This window comes from Atta colombica, unplaced genomic scaffold (assembly GCF_001594045.1).
Source record: "Atta colombica isolate Treedump-2 unplaced genomic scaffold, Acol1.0 scaffold88, whole genome shotgun sequence".
NCBI classification, from domain to species: domain Eukaryota; kingdom Metazoa; phylum Arthropoda; class Insecta; order Hymenoptera; family Formicidae; genus Atta; species Atta colombica.
In genome coordinates, this window is record NW_017259581.1 from 1,953,604 (window position 1) to 1,967,991 (window position 14,388).

The 14,388-nt window shown below is 31.2% G+C and overlaps 3 protein-coding genes across 15 annotated transcripts in view; 1 reads left to right on the forward strand and 2 right to left on the reverse strand.

Annotated features, from left to right (window-relative positions):
- The window catches only part of LOC108693141 (restin homolog), a 23,532-nt gene extending 16,629 nt beyond the window's left edge, over positions 1-6,903 (reverse strand). For 4 of the 7 annotated variants that reach the window (XM_018201909.1, XM_018201908.1, XM_018201907.1 and 1 more), the window contains exons 1-2: positions 6,784-6,903; positions 5,868-6,008 (exon numbers count right to left, since the gene is read on the reverse strand). In XM_018201909.1, coding sequence (XP_018057398.1) covers positions 5,868-5,979 — 112 coding nt within the window. In that variant the 5' untranslated portion in view covers positions 5,980-6,008; positions 6,784-6,903. Of the gene's footprint in view, positions 1-4,502; positions 4,618-4,645; positions 4,871-5,867; positions 6,009-6,783 lie in introns of those variants that run through there. The other 3 variants (XM_018201906.1, XM_018201910.1, XM_018201911.1) reach the window with 3 other exon arrangements.
- A 612-nt stretch (positions 6,904-7,515) lies between these two features.
- Positions 7,516-9,518, forward strand: LOC108693130 (histone H3.3-like). Its single transcript, XM_018201877.1, has 4 exons — positions 7,516-7,596; positions 7,880-7,922; positions 8,186-8,343; positions 9,253-9,518. Exons 1-4 carry the CDS (start codon positions 7,571-7,573, stop codon positions 9,422-9,424), a joined length of 399 nt encoding a protein of 132 aa, XP_018057366.1. The 5' UTR covers positions 7,516-7,570; the 3' UTR covers positions 9,425-9,518.
- A 1,500-nt stretch (positions 9,519-11,018) lies between these two features.
- The window catches only part of LOC108693170 (sterile alpha and TIR motif-containing protein 1), a 93,118-nt gene continuing 89,748 nt past the window's right edge, over positions 11,019-14,388 (reverse strand). For 5 of the 7 annotated variants that reach the window (XM_018201970.1, XM_018201971.1, XM_018201968.1 and 2 more), the window contains 2 exons: positions 14,059-14,280; positions 12,587-12,662 (listed from right to left, as the gene is read on the reverse strand). In XM_018201970.1, coding sequence (XP_018057459.1) covers positions 14,091-14,280 — 190 coding nt within the window. In that variant the 3' untranslated portion in view covers positions 12,587-12,662; positions 14,059-14,090. Of the gene's footprint in view, positions 12,663-13,556; positions 13,587-14,058; positions 14,281-14,388 lie in introns of those variants that run through there. The other 2 variants (XM_018201974.1, XM_018201969.1) reach the window with 2 other exon arrangements.

Genomic DNA, 14,388 nt, shown 5'->3' on the forward strand with positions numbered 1-14,388 from the left:
TATGTTATGTTGGAAGGCATACAATTTGATTCACATTAACGTCAGATATAATTTTTATATAACTCTTACGAATATGCTTTATTATGTAGTACGCTGTCAAACACATAATTTTTGAAAATGTTGTCAGAGAGTACATGGTTTTGTACATCCCCGTCTATTTCGTACAGTTGCATGTTTATCGTAAGGAATCAACTTTAATAATTTTTATTTTTATTTTATCATCGATGATCTCAGTGAAGATAACTAAATTAAAGATCGAAACGTATAATTGATTTTGTATTTGACAAATATATATTGGTTCTTCAAAAATCACCCAGCGTTTGGCTCTAAATAGCTTACTTTTTAGAATATTTGAATCCAAAATTGTAAGTTGAAACATTTATTGCTATTTATTTATTATTAATACATATCTAATAAAATCTATATAAACAAGAACATTCAGTGCAGGTGCTTATAAGCATTTGTATTGATATAATTTGCTGCACTCTCTTTAGAGCCTAATATTATATTCTTTGTATTCATATTATTTTTTTAAATTACAATGTTAAAAAAAAATAATAAAAATGAAAGAATGCGAATTTTACAATAATTAAATTTCAAAGAGAAACTGCAAATTTCGAAAGAAACGTATTTCTGTTATTAAAGTTCGTCCCGAAATTCAGATGCGCTGTACTAGAAAGAATCTGACATTAATTAGAATTTTGGTTGAATGTATTATAATTCTAAATGAGATAACTAGAAATCTAATTAATATGATCAGAATCTTCCGATTCGTTCATTTTTAACCTGCAGAAATGTTTTTCAGTGTGCGCATAATAATCTATTAGAAACCTTGCAGTATATACGATTATTAAAGCCATACGGGACGTGCGCACGATGATATCTGATGACAGAATACACTGTACTTTTTGATTCGAGCGTGTTGATCATGATTAATTAATATACACCGACGTGATCTGACGCGTAATCGTGGCGCCATGATTCGTCCGCGAATTATACATCTCATATGATTAATCGTTTTTACATTAATTCTGACACATATCTTGCATTATTTTTTTATATTATAAAATATTACTAATTAATTATGTAAAATCTATTTAATAAATAGAATTGTCTTAAAAGTAATAGACTTTCAAAAAATTTCCCGCAAAATCATTCATTCACAATTACATTTCTACATCAAGCTGACGTCACTTTTAATATTTGCTTGAAATTCCGTAAAAATTCTTGCAATATTCTTTTATAACATCAAAAAAAAAAAGCATAAACATCGTAATCGCATTACATATATCTAAAAAGCTTTTAATTTTACAAAATTATCTTTCAAAATTCTCCCATTTCAATTTTTGAATAGTATAAATAAAATGTGTTTGATCTTCTAGTTGAACTTTTAATGAACCCACCGGGCATATTACCGAATTACCGTAACTCATCGATTATCTCACATTTATGTTTTGCAGGGTTAACAGGGTGTCAAGTACCTCGATCACTCAATACGATGGCTATAAGAATGGCTGTATAGAGGCTGCCATTGGATATACGGGCACTTTGATCTCTCATGCGTAACAATACGTAAACAAGGTTAATAGCTAGTAGAGAGAGGTGTCATTATAGTTGTTACATGTAATTCATCCCGCATTATAACGAGATTATGACGTGGCAAACATGATTAAACAGTAAATGTTACCTTAATGACAACATTTAGTGATTTTTATCTGCCCGACTATGCAAAACATTGTGCAAGTAAACACAATTTAATTGAACAAAAAATATATGTATATATACATAATTGGATATTCTACACATTCACGAATAGAACACGTGAAACGAGCGCATTGTACATTACTTACATGCTACCATTCTCATAGATATTATACACGTGCCCACGATTTTCATATTTACCGAAGGTAAATAATACTAATAGGAGTTTCGTCAGACCGCGGAATTCGAATGGATGGCCTTAAAACCGGCTTCAATAGCGTACAAACAGGCAAACAGTAAAGCAGCTCGAAATGAACATGTCCCCGCATACGTGCTCATAAATCGTTTATCTCTCCATATTTAGCCGATGGTGTCACAGTTACCACAGAACACCATACCGACGATGATTGCGTCAGTGCGAGGCGCCACTGCCATAGATATTCTTTATTTTTCCGTTGCGGTTATAATTGAGTCCTTGTCCGACAAGAAAAATCATCAGCTAATCAGATACGAGCGATTGGAAAATCAGTAACGCTACCACAAATCGCATAATAAATTGATAAAATATTCAATAATTACAATGCTCAATAACACTGAACTGTAATCAATTGCAATAAAAGAGTTACCTTTTTATTTTGTTTCTTTTTGTTAATATTGCATAGAAAACTTTGACTATAATTATGTCTATAATTTCTATAAATTATTTTAAAAATATATTCACAGCTGACAATTCAAAAATTACTCAAACCATTTTTTTTTTATAAAAAACTCGATTAGGTCATTCATATCCTACGCATTTCTTTTCTTTGAAATACTAGGAACACCTGGTTGAATAATGGTCTCTATTCTTTCCTTTTTTTTTTAAAACACAGCTTTACAAATACTTTCTAAAGATGACTTTCTAAAGCATATGCAAGAATCATATTAATACTTTTTATAATTTTGTAAAAGTGATGAAAATTAATTCGCGAGATATAAACAATTCATTATGTGTAAAGTTAAAGGACAGAAAATCGTGTGTAGTCAATTTTTATATCAAAGATCACCTTAAGTACAGTCTTAAAATATTATAAACCGATCACAGAATGACTCTTTAAAATATTAAGACGATTTTGAAATAAGAACCGAGACTGAAATAACTGAAATAAGAAACCAATCTGTAAGAGTTAATTTATATTCTTCATTAAATTACTAATTTTAGATAATTAAAAATATATATGTAATTTTAATTTTTTGACATTTAAGACGTTCCTCTTTATTTAAAATTTTAGTGGTTACTGACAATTCTTTTCACGCTGCATATTCTTTCCACGAGATCTCGCGATAAAGCAAAACGAAAAGCGGAGGCCTTGAGTCTTCTGATCGAATTGCGAAACTGGAGACGATCAATCGATCTCGTACGAGAAATTAAAATAGGAGGGAAAAGAGAACAAGAATAAAAAATCGAAGAAAAAAGAAGGAATCGCGGGGAGGAAAGATGAAACGCCCGGGATGAAATTGCGGGCGCGAGATCAACACCGACTTGCATAATCGCAATGCGTCAGCCGACGATTGTGCAGCGAAGGCAATTCAATGGCGTTGCACCAATAAGGCAAGATACGTGCCCTGGATGCGACCAGAGGCGATCGCGAAAACGCACCTCGTTATGCATCATTAAGAAGTGCGCTGAGAATCTGCGCGGCAGAAAATAAAGCGACACAAAATTTGTTTTCCGCAGTGCCTTATATTCCCTTGCATTACATTGTGAGAACAAAGTTGTACAAAATAAAAATAAAAAAAAAAAAGGAAAGAGATCGGAGAAAGGAAAGAAAGAAAGAGAACAGAAAAGTATAAGAAGATAATAATAACTAACGAAGAAATTTAGAAAAATTCTCGGAAGAGGAAATAAAAGAGAAAATAAGAATTCAGATTTTAGATTAAAGAAAACAAGGAAAAATTGTAAACTAATGTTAAAACGTAATTGTATGGATTTAATGCGAAGAAAAATCGGTTCGTCGTGTGATCGAAGAAGAGATTATTACGTAAAAGTTAGTATAAGGATAATAAAGCGATGATATATAGCGACGATAAATTTTCTGAAAAAAACTATTTTAATTATTATTATTACTATCAAGCATTTATGTATGTCATATATGGAAAATATTTAATTTGATTTGACGTATGGCAGTAATATATTAACCCTGGTTTGTTTAAATTTAATATTATCATTTGTGTCAATATTATAAAAAAGTTTTAAAAATTTTCATAGAAAAAAATCTTAACAGAAGAAATCATCGTAAATATCAGAAAAAAATTTTTAATAAAATATTAGTCAGAAAATAAATTACATTTTGGATCAAATAGACTAACCGAGTTAAATACACACACACATATACAATTAATTAATTATTACTTTATCAATTAATATTTAAAAACGCTAAATGCTTGTAACGTTAAGATATTATTTCCGAGAGATTTGTTTTACTTTCCAAATTTTTTGCCAATTATACTTTGCGAATGTTCTTAGTCGTTTCAATCATTTTCATTTTTTAAAAAAACCGATTTATCGTTTAAAAATATAGCTTGCTAAAAATGGATAAAAAATATGGACCACTTTCAATTAATCGCGACAAGGCAAGTTGCTCAACTTTCATGTAGAATAGCAACATTTATAAATCGCAATAATCGAATTGAGTGATAATTAATGTGTGGGGTTAAATAAAATATAATAAAAATAAAATGTTATTTTGCAAAATGCAATAAAAAATTTAAAATAATTATTATTAGATCGTAGTGTTTTCTCGACGATCAGTTAAACTCACCGCAATTTCGACACAAAGCAAATAGAAATGTTTCCGTTTCTATTCTTCTTTTAAGGAAACAGAAAAGAATGCACTACTCTGCGATAGACTCTCGCGATTCACCATTAATTCTCAAGAATTTCTTTTCTGTGAAAAATATTTACCAATTTCTTTTTCTTTGTCTCTCTCTCTCTCTCTCTCTCTCTCTCTCTCTCTCTCTCTCACACACAAAGGATGCGTCGTCGTGAACGACCAAAGAACGACTCGTGCGAGCAACTTGCGGACTCGCGTTCACGCTCGTTCATGACCGACTTGTGGGCGTGCACGGTGTTCCCGGTGTGTCGGGACAAATTAACGAGACACTCGCGGTATATGTTCGAGTTGTAACAACGTTCGCGATAATGTAGTACTCTCGTCAAAACATACTCCATATAAACACTTTTATAGCATAAATAAATTAGCATTACGAAAACATTGACAATGTAAATAAAGGTTTGTTTATAATTTCATATATCATTTAAATTGTCCATTAATTTACATTACACTGAGAAAAATGTTCTGGTTGTATCAACAAGAAATACAAAGACAAATTTTAATTATATAAATAAGAATTCTGGTTATCTCAACTAGAATATTTGATAAATTTAATTACATTTGATTTGTACCTTTCTGGTTAAATTTACGAGCATTCCTATTAATACAACAAATACATAATTTAAAATATATATGAGGCAAACGGTAATAAATATTTCCTTCATGTACTTATGAAATAATCACGAAAAGATTTTTATTTTTGGCAAGATTCTTCCTATTTGTTTTATGAATTTTATAAATTTGTTTTATGAATTAAAATCGGAATTAAAAAGGGATATAAAAAGGAGGATATTGAAGCTGTTTTTCGGTCAAAATGAAAAGTTCCGAGATGTATAAATTACATAATAAAAAGCTATTCCGTTTGAGTTACTCTTTAATATGATATATAATCTGTACATCTTGGAATTTTTTTATTTTGATCGAAGAATAGCAAAAACTTAACATTCTCCTTTTTGAGATACTCTATTATTATCTTATATAGATAAGAAATAAAGTGTTATAAAGAACAGGTATATACATTTATCTATACATTTATATATACATTTATTAATACATCATCTATTTTTCTACTTAACACGAGATATTATTAAATACTTCCTTTTAGATCTCTCTATCAGTGTCAGATATCTATATATATATATCATACCCATTTTTATATTAGTATAAAACCATTAGTATATTATAAAACTATTATAAAAATGGATAATAAATACGATATATGATTATAGCAACATAAAAATATATTATACATGCAATAAAAAAGAACGGTACACAATTTTGTTAAAGACTCACTGGTCGTTGGTCTCATTGGAGAAGGCGGAATCGCTGGTCTAGGAGGCATGGTAGAGCAAGGCCGTCCTATCTTTGACGGCGGTCTTAGTCCTGATGGTTTTGGCTCCGTCATACTCTATATATTCACTATGTTACACTGCACTGCAACAAAAATATTATGCATTGTTAATAAAAAATGATACATTTAAAAAATCCTGGAAAAAAAGAAATTAATTAAATTGATTTCTTTTTGATTAATTAATTCTATTTGAAATTTTATTTGAATTAATTCTATTTAAAATAGAGCTAATAAAAATAGAGTTATGAACAAAAAAAGAGGTGGCATCAGCAATATATAGGATGTAAATTAATTAAATTTTTTTACTAATACTTTATTCGGCATATTCTTACAATCAACTACATTTAAAAAAATGTTACTACAAGTTAAAGTGAAATCGAACTTGGATAAACTTTGATAAGAACGAAAATTTGAAGCATTGATTATGGCTATTTTCCTTTTAAGAAACGAAATGTTCTATTTTTTTTATTCATTGAATAGAGGAGGATAGAACAATGTTTATATCGATTGTATCTTCTAAAAGATAAACAGCCTAAATTAAATGCCTGAGTTTTGCGAAGTAAATCAATTCAAAAATTTATAATTTTTCAAACTAAGACCGTGTCGTCACCAATTTCTCACGTTCCCTTGGACAAAATTCCAAAAGTTACGCGAGCGATCGCGAATACTCACGTACATGCTAGTATTCGCGAATATACGCGAGTACCAATACTATCAGATTGACGAGTGACAACAACGTGTACCTTCTTCAACAGGAGTGAAAGGAACTTCAGTTTGACGAGCGAGAGTTAACCTCAAAAGCGCGCGACAAGTTCGCATCCGTGCATAAAACGCAAAATATGAAAATCGTGGTCTCACCTGAGCGAAATGCTGTTCGGGCTGGTCTGCAAGATCGATAGCTAACGCATTTTATGTACGACAATCACAGAACCGCAATATACGAGAGCAACGTGAAAATCACCCTACCACACTTTAGGAAAAAAGAATGACAACTACACCACCGAGCACCGTTACCACCCGCAGTTGCAGTCAGACTCACCAACTTCTTAGTGCGAAATTTATGCTTCGAAATAAAATCTGATTCCACCGAAAGTTTTCGCCGTCGTTATTCATCATACATTATCATAATATTTATTATATATCCTATTATCATATTGTTAATTTATCATATTACTATTAATTTTTTGTTATTTAAATTGCGATATTTTCTCCTTTTGATATCAGCATTCCGCATTCTAGGTAATTTAATATTCTAGTAACACCTTTAAATTTGAATAAATTTTTCATCTCCAAATTCTCACTGGGTTGCGTTCAGAAATTACGCTCTAGAGTACATTTTTTGCTATAATATACATACATAACGTAACCTATAGCTTAGAATTAGAGCTAGACGCAATTTCTGAACGCTGTGTTCTTGTGTTCTTTCAATTGGTTCATTTTCAGATTAAGTTAGGTTCGAGCAGAATTGGCGCCAACGCCGCCAACCGTTAGTTCACAGTTACACAGATCAGATTGTTTGTTGATGTCTGATTTAAATCTGATTCAATTAAGTCTGATTCAAAGTTCTTTTTTACTGAATCCTGAATCCGAATTAGTTTGTTGTTTATAATATTAAGAATTTGTCAATGTCTGCAATTCAGTGACGATGGTTAGACGAAAAATTACTCCAAGGTTAATCTTATTTCTATTTGATGTCTATATTTGCTTTTCATGTTTCTTACAATTATTTACAGTTATTTGATATATTGATGTAATAATCATTAGTCGTGTAATAAATTATGTTTCACTAATGCTGTCATACATATTTCTATGTGCATTTATGTAATAATAATCTAGTAATCTCTTAGTATTTATTAATTAGTATTTTTATTGTATGATTTTTTTTATATCAGATCATATTTTTTAATGAAATATCTATATATATATTATATAATGTACAAATAATATATTTCAGTCCAGCAAACAATTCTTCGAAGAAAAGAGCAGATAAAGACAATGTAAGTAGATGCTTTTTATTTAGTGACATAAGTTGACACAAGTATCATTCTGTCTGGTTCTGTTTTTGCAAAGATAAAACATTTGTATAAATTTATGTTTCTAAATGAAAGACACTCAATGATAAATGTTAGATTAAATCCTATATAAGTGTTGAATGCATTAAATTTTCTAATGAAATAAATTATGTTATATATATTTGTATATACATGCTATAATAAATATATTAAATTAATTATTGTTAATTTTGAATAATTGTTTTCAGACAACTATAATAGTAAGTAAACATAAACGGAAGAGCCATGTGCTGCAGGAAATTAAACATCTGAGGAGAACTACACACTTTGTCATACCTAAACTATCTTTTGCACGTTTAGTCAGAGAAATTATCATCGACATATTTCCCAGAAAGAATATCACCAGGTAAATATAACATCAATTTATAAACCATAAATTTTTCATCAATTATATGATACTATTCGATTACATATTCATTTATATGATTGTATGATTTAATTAATTAAGAAGAGAGTAATTTTATTTTACGTGTGCTATAGAAAAGAATGTTTTACATGGGCTGAAAAGTCCTGGGATTTTTAATGAAAACAAGCGTTTTTTGGGCAAAGTTATATTTATTCCTCAACATAGTTGCCTTCGAGGGTGATACACTTGGTATTTTCCAACATTTCGATGCCTTTCTGTAGTATGAAACGTCCAAGCCTTCGAAATACGCCTCGGTTTCTGCGATGACTTCCTCATTCGATGTGAATCTCTTTCCCTGGAGCCACCACTTGAGGTTTGGGAACAGATAATAATCGCTGAGAGCCATGTCTGGAGAATACGGTGGGTGAGCAATCAATTCGAATCGTAATTGGTCCAATTTGGCCATCGCTTTCAAGGACGATGCGTTATCGGTACATCGGATGGTACAGAACGAAGGCGAAAGTAGCGCCACTTAAACGACTGTAGCTTGTAAACGAATGAACGAAATGTCATGAAACTTCATATAAACTAGTGACAGATAAACCTCTTGAAATGAATCATGTTCATTTTCTAGTGGCGCCAAGTTGAAAATCCCGGGACTTTTCAGCCCATGTTGTATGTATAAAAAAATCATGAAAAAAATAAAAATCAGTGTTTTATTATATATATATATAAAAAAATATTTAAACTTTTTTTATATATATCTATATATATTTATATATATTTAAACTAAAATTTGGACTTTTATATATAATGAAAAAAATTATCGAAACAAATATGAATCTCAATGGGAGATTCTTATATTTTGATTATTACAGCATTCAACAAAATTAAGTAATTAATTTGTAGAATACAAGCCACTGCTCTTGAAGCCCTGCAAGAAGCGACTGAGATGTATCTCGTGCAATTCTTTGAAGACGCAGTATTGCTGGCATTACATACTAAACGGGTCACTCTTATGCGAAACGATATGATTTTAATGCGCAGGCTGAGAGGTCGCAATGATATTATCAATAGATAAGAATTTTATTTTATATAATTTTAGATAGATGTGTATGTATGTCAATGTTTCAAATACCTTAAGATGCATTAAAATGAAACGAATTCTTTCCTTTTGAATAAGTTTTTTTCTGAATAAGAGGCAACAAATATTTTTTGCTTTTATATAATATAGATATTCATATTAACGAAAATAAATAGAATAAGGCGGGGCTTATTTCGTTAATTTCAAGTAATATGATTTACACTGGCAAACAATATCTCTTTAAAGTGCTTACAATTATATTACGTAATTATGATTGCTCCTTAAGAACACAACCTTTAAATATTCAATGTGCTTCAGAAACATAAACATTATCGCAAGAAATGGAAAAAGCCTCGCTCTATCATATAGAATTGTACAAAATTATAACGATGTCTTTACGGCTCGAGACTTCGAGCCTCTTATATCGTTATAGCCTCTTTATATATAATTATGCTTAATTTATATTGGACATTTTTAACATAAGACATATAAAAAATTTTTTCACTCAGAGACACACGACGAGATAATAATTTTATCATATTTTTTAAAACGATTAAAATCTGAACAAAATAAACAAAGTTGTAAGATGCGTAAATTACTGATGTTAGATAAATATTTATTAATTTGTAAGTTTTATTACGTGTTGATATGATAAATATTGCGAAATAAAGATGTCTTTATTATAAATTTTCTTTGCCTCTTTTTTATTAAAAAATATCAAATAAAATATTTGATATTTTTTAATAAAAAAGAGACAAAGAAAATAAACCTAATTTTTTCTATCTTTTTTTCTTTATACTGAAAAGAGGCTGAAGAGAGATAAGCGATTTTGTCTTGCTAAATAAAATTTATTTCTAAGAAACATTCAAACATTTCAATAAAATCCGTAACTTTATGAAACTTTGGTAAAATATACAGTTTTGCAATAATCAGGCGGATTTCTTAAACTACGAATATCGAAGCGTTGCCGTTTCGATTTTCGGCGAGAGTGTATAGGCAATAGTAAAAATAGTGTTAAATAATAAAATATAGCGCGATCTGGGAAACAGTCACATTATGTATCGAGTGTTCGATTTTTATCTTTCCACACATACGCACACAAACACACAGACATACACACATGACGATATTCCCTATTAAAAATTAATAGGGATATACAGTTATTTTTTTCTCGTTAAAAACACAAGAATAGTTCAGGATTTTATAATAGAAAAGATAGAAATCTTGTAAAATATTCTTTGACTAATTTTGGAAGGATTTCATCTCGATGGAAACTTAATTTAAGATATATCAAGATATTTAAGAAATATATTCTGAGATTCTACCTATAAAAAAGTACGTTGTATTTGAATATTAAAGAAAACGTTAGTTTTTTCTAGCTTTAATATAGTCTTGATATTTAAAGAGGAATACCGCCGAACCGCGCGTATCGAACACTCCATACAATCGTGTATAACTGTGTACAATGTAGTGTATTTTTCAGTGTTAGCTGCAATAAGAACAACCATAATTCGTGACCACGCAAGTCACATGCGTCTCCTTAAACGAGGTCTAAGAGAAAAGAACTGCCTAGAAAAATAGTATTACAAATATCGACTTAGCCGCCTTAATTTCTCGTTCATTTCTACATATATAATATTCATACAATTTAACGAGAGACAATACAATACAAAAAGGCACCTGGAAAAGCAGGCTAATTCGCGTAAACATACGTTGCCAAGTCAAGATCTTGAGGCTTCTATGAAGACACTTGTGTTGCATCTTTAGGCACATTTCGCTATATACTTTCATGCTGCCTATCATTGTACACAAAACGGATCACAAAATTCGAATTACGTTTTCGTATCGTAAAATTAAATACACGAAATTCAGGAATCACCGACTGCTGAATATTTTCATAAGCAATAGTTTCAAAGACTCTTTCAAATAATGTATAAAAGACATTTAAATAGTTTGCTCAGCCAAATTTTTTCTAAATATTTTTTAAATGCGTCCTTTTGGTCTTTAAGACTATGATTATTCGATACTCATAAAAAAATTTAATACATCTTGATCACTGAAGCTTTTTATAAATGTTTTCTAATCTCACTATCGGGATGTTTACAATTTTTTCCTGATTCTTTTGAAAACTTTCAAATACTTTTAAGATATAAAATTTTTTAAGTGATCAGAATATCGTAATTATTCAGTTATCTGTCACAGCATCTTTTAGATTTGGACTTATTAGGGTTCGCGCGCGCGCACGCGCGCCTTACTTCGACCAATTTGCGGAATTAAATAACAAGAAGTCTTATTGTTTCACTTTTTTATGAACGACCGCACCTTGTTCACACACTTGTCCATGAAGTTTCGTTTGCGTTTAGGTTCCGCGCCCGCTGGTAGCGATAACAGTGAACCCGGTCCCTTTGCGCGATGAGCTCTATGTCCACCGTATTCGCTTGACGAAATGCTCCCGTCAGAGTCTAATCCCGCACCACAGCTTCTTGATGCCTTAAGCAGCATCGTCGATTTGTCGTCGTTGTCATAGTCATCATTTTCGTTGTCACTCTTGTCTTCAATCACTCGTGTCTTCAATCTTTCCTGCGCTATCTTCTTGATCCTCTGTTCTTCAATTGGATGCTCTTGTTCTGCGCATTGTTTGTTGGAACCTGTCAAGGACTGTCCTTCCGAGTTGGAACGTCGACTCGGCTTCGGAGGACGTATCGGTAGAGCTTCCTTGTCATTCTTGTTCAAAGATATTCGCTTGTCCTCCGTTTCGGATTTGAACTCGTTAGGCACTTTCGGTTTTATTCTGCAAATCGATCTGAGTTCATCCTTGGATTCAACAGCCTCAATATTAGGCTTTTTCTGGTTTTTTTCTGAAGCAGGTACAATTTTATTTTCTTCTGAATTCATCGAAGGGCATTCTCGATCCTTCTCGCACTGCCCTTTGTTTTGCTCTTCACCGTTCTTCGCATCTTCATCCAGCAAACCATCCAGACTGCGTGATCTTGGCCTAGGAAGTGGTGGTCGTTGGACGATCGTGGAAGAGACTGACTTCTGTTCCTGATCCTGTTGATCCAGCAGCTCCAGCGAACGAGATCGCGTTGATGGTAAGGGTGGCTGCCGCGGTGGCCTGCGAGGTACTGCCTGGTTGTTGCTGGCACCCACCGGATGCGTGTACATGAACTTGAAGCGCGGCGACGTGGGTGGCAGGCCCATCAACCAACGGGATGGACTCGACGACTTTCTAAGTCTACAACACGAAAATAGAACTTATTGCAAAATCATGACTCAGCGAGAAATGCGTTTCTCGTTTGCTTTCTTCGGTGTTAGGTAAAACAAGAATATTCATAATCTCATTTCTTTTAGATATCTTTCATATATCTTCAATCAAAATATTAAAAATAATTTTTAGGAAGTTTAGAAAAAAATAAATATTAATTTCGAATTTTCATTGATTCGTTATAAAATCTATTCTATGTATATATCATATCATTCGAAAAACTAATATTTTCATTTTATATTCCTACAATTCTAATATTGTGAATTTATCTCAAATTTTCTTATATCGAACACCGAAGAATTATCGGATTATATCATGCAAAATTATATCGTACAGTTTTACCATTTAGATCAATAAATATAAAATCAATAAATAATACTATGTATGTAAACATTGACGTCAACGTGTGAAAAATTAAAATTATTGCATTTGCTAGTATGTATATTTTTTAAATTTTCGTTCAAAAAATCAATTATAGAATCAACAAAATTTGTTATTAAGATTAAAAATTAAACGTAAAATCTTTATGTAATTATTTTGATTAACTTTTAGCAATATACGAGTATTATCTATTAGTTAAGAGATATTTAATTAAAGGATAATTTTTTTTATTCTACATATAGACTGTAATAAACATCTGACATTCAAGTAGACAAAAATTTATCTAAACCTTCACCTTAAATTATACGTCTACATCACAAACACATATATCTACGTGTAACATGGAACTGAAAAAGTGCAACGATATCAAAGGTACCAGGAACTGATTTAGCACAAAGGTTTAGCAAAAGCGATAGGATAGTGATATATTTTGTCACCGTTTAAACATTGATAAAGAATTTGTATCGCTGACTGACCTAGTCGTGATTGTCATAGAGCGATTCACAATCTTGGCTGCGTGAAAACAAAAATTAGCATTGCGTTAGTAGAGCTCGCTTCAAAATCGCATCGTAAATCGATTCGTAGCGGCCAGTGTAACAAATTTGCTAATTTTTAGTAATTCGGATTAAATTAAAAATATTTATTATTATCTGAAATCGCTTAGCTCTCTTTTGGATATTTTTAAGAAATGAACTTTTTATTAAAATATTTTCGGTCTATTACGATAAATCTAGTTTGTTATTTATTATTATAAATTTTCCTTGTTCAATTATTTTTAATAAAATTATTCCAAATTATATATAAATTCTTTTTATTCATAATAATTGATTTAACATCAAATTATCAATATGTAGATTAAGACTGAGTTCTTGGTATCGAGGTGTTAATGGATTCTGCAAATTTTAGATTTTTTTCTTGGACATTGACGAATCGATTCACTCAACTCAACGTTAGGGTTATATGCTAAATTATCAGAGATAATTACCTGCTCGATATGGCTGTGGGCGGGCCGTCTAGTCAGTCTCGCCCGCCCGTGGAATCTTTGTCGCTGCCCCTGCTTTCGTTGCTGTGCATTCGCTGATAGTTCGGCGGTTGTCGCATATTCGCGTTAGCTGGTGTGCTCGGTTGGGTCACGTCCTTGGGAGCCATGCTGCGTGGAATTCCACTAGACAGATCAGATCTCATAGGTATCTCACCTCGCATAAACCTGCACAATGATGAAAAGCAAACATTAAAAAGTTATCTTAAGTATTTATCATATATCTTTATATGTATATATTTGTATTATATTATTTTGTCAAAGTAAAATAATTAA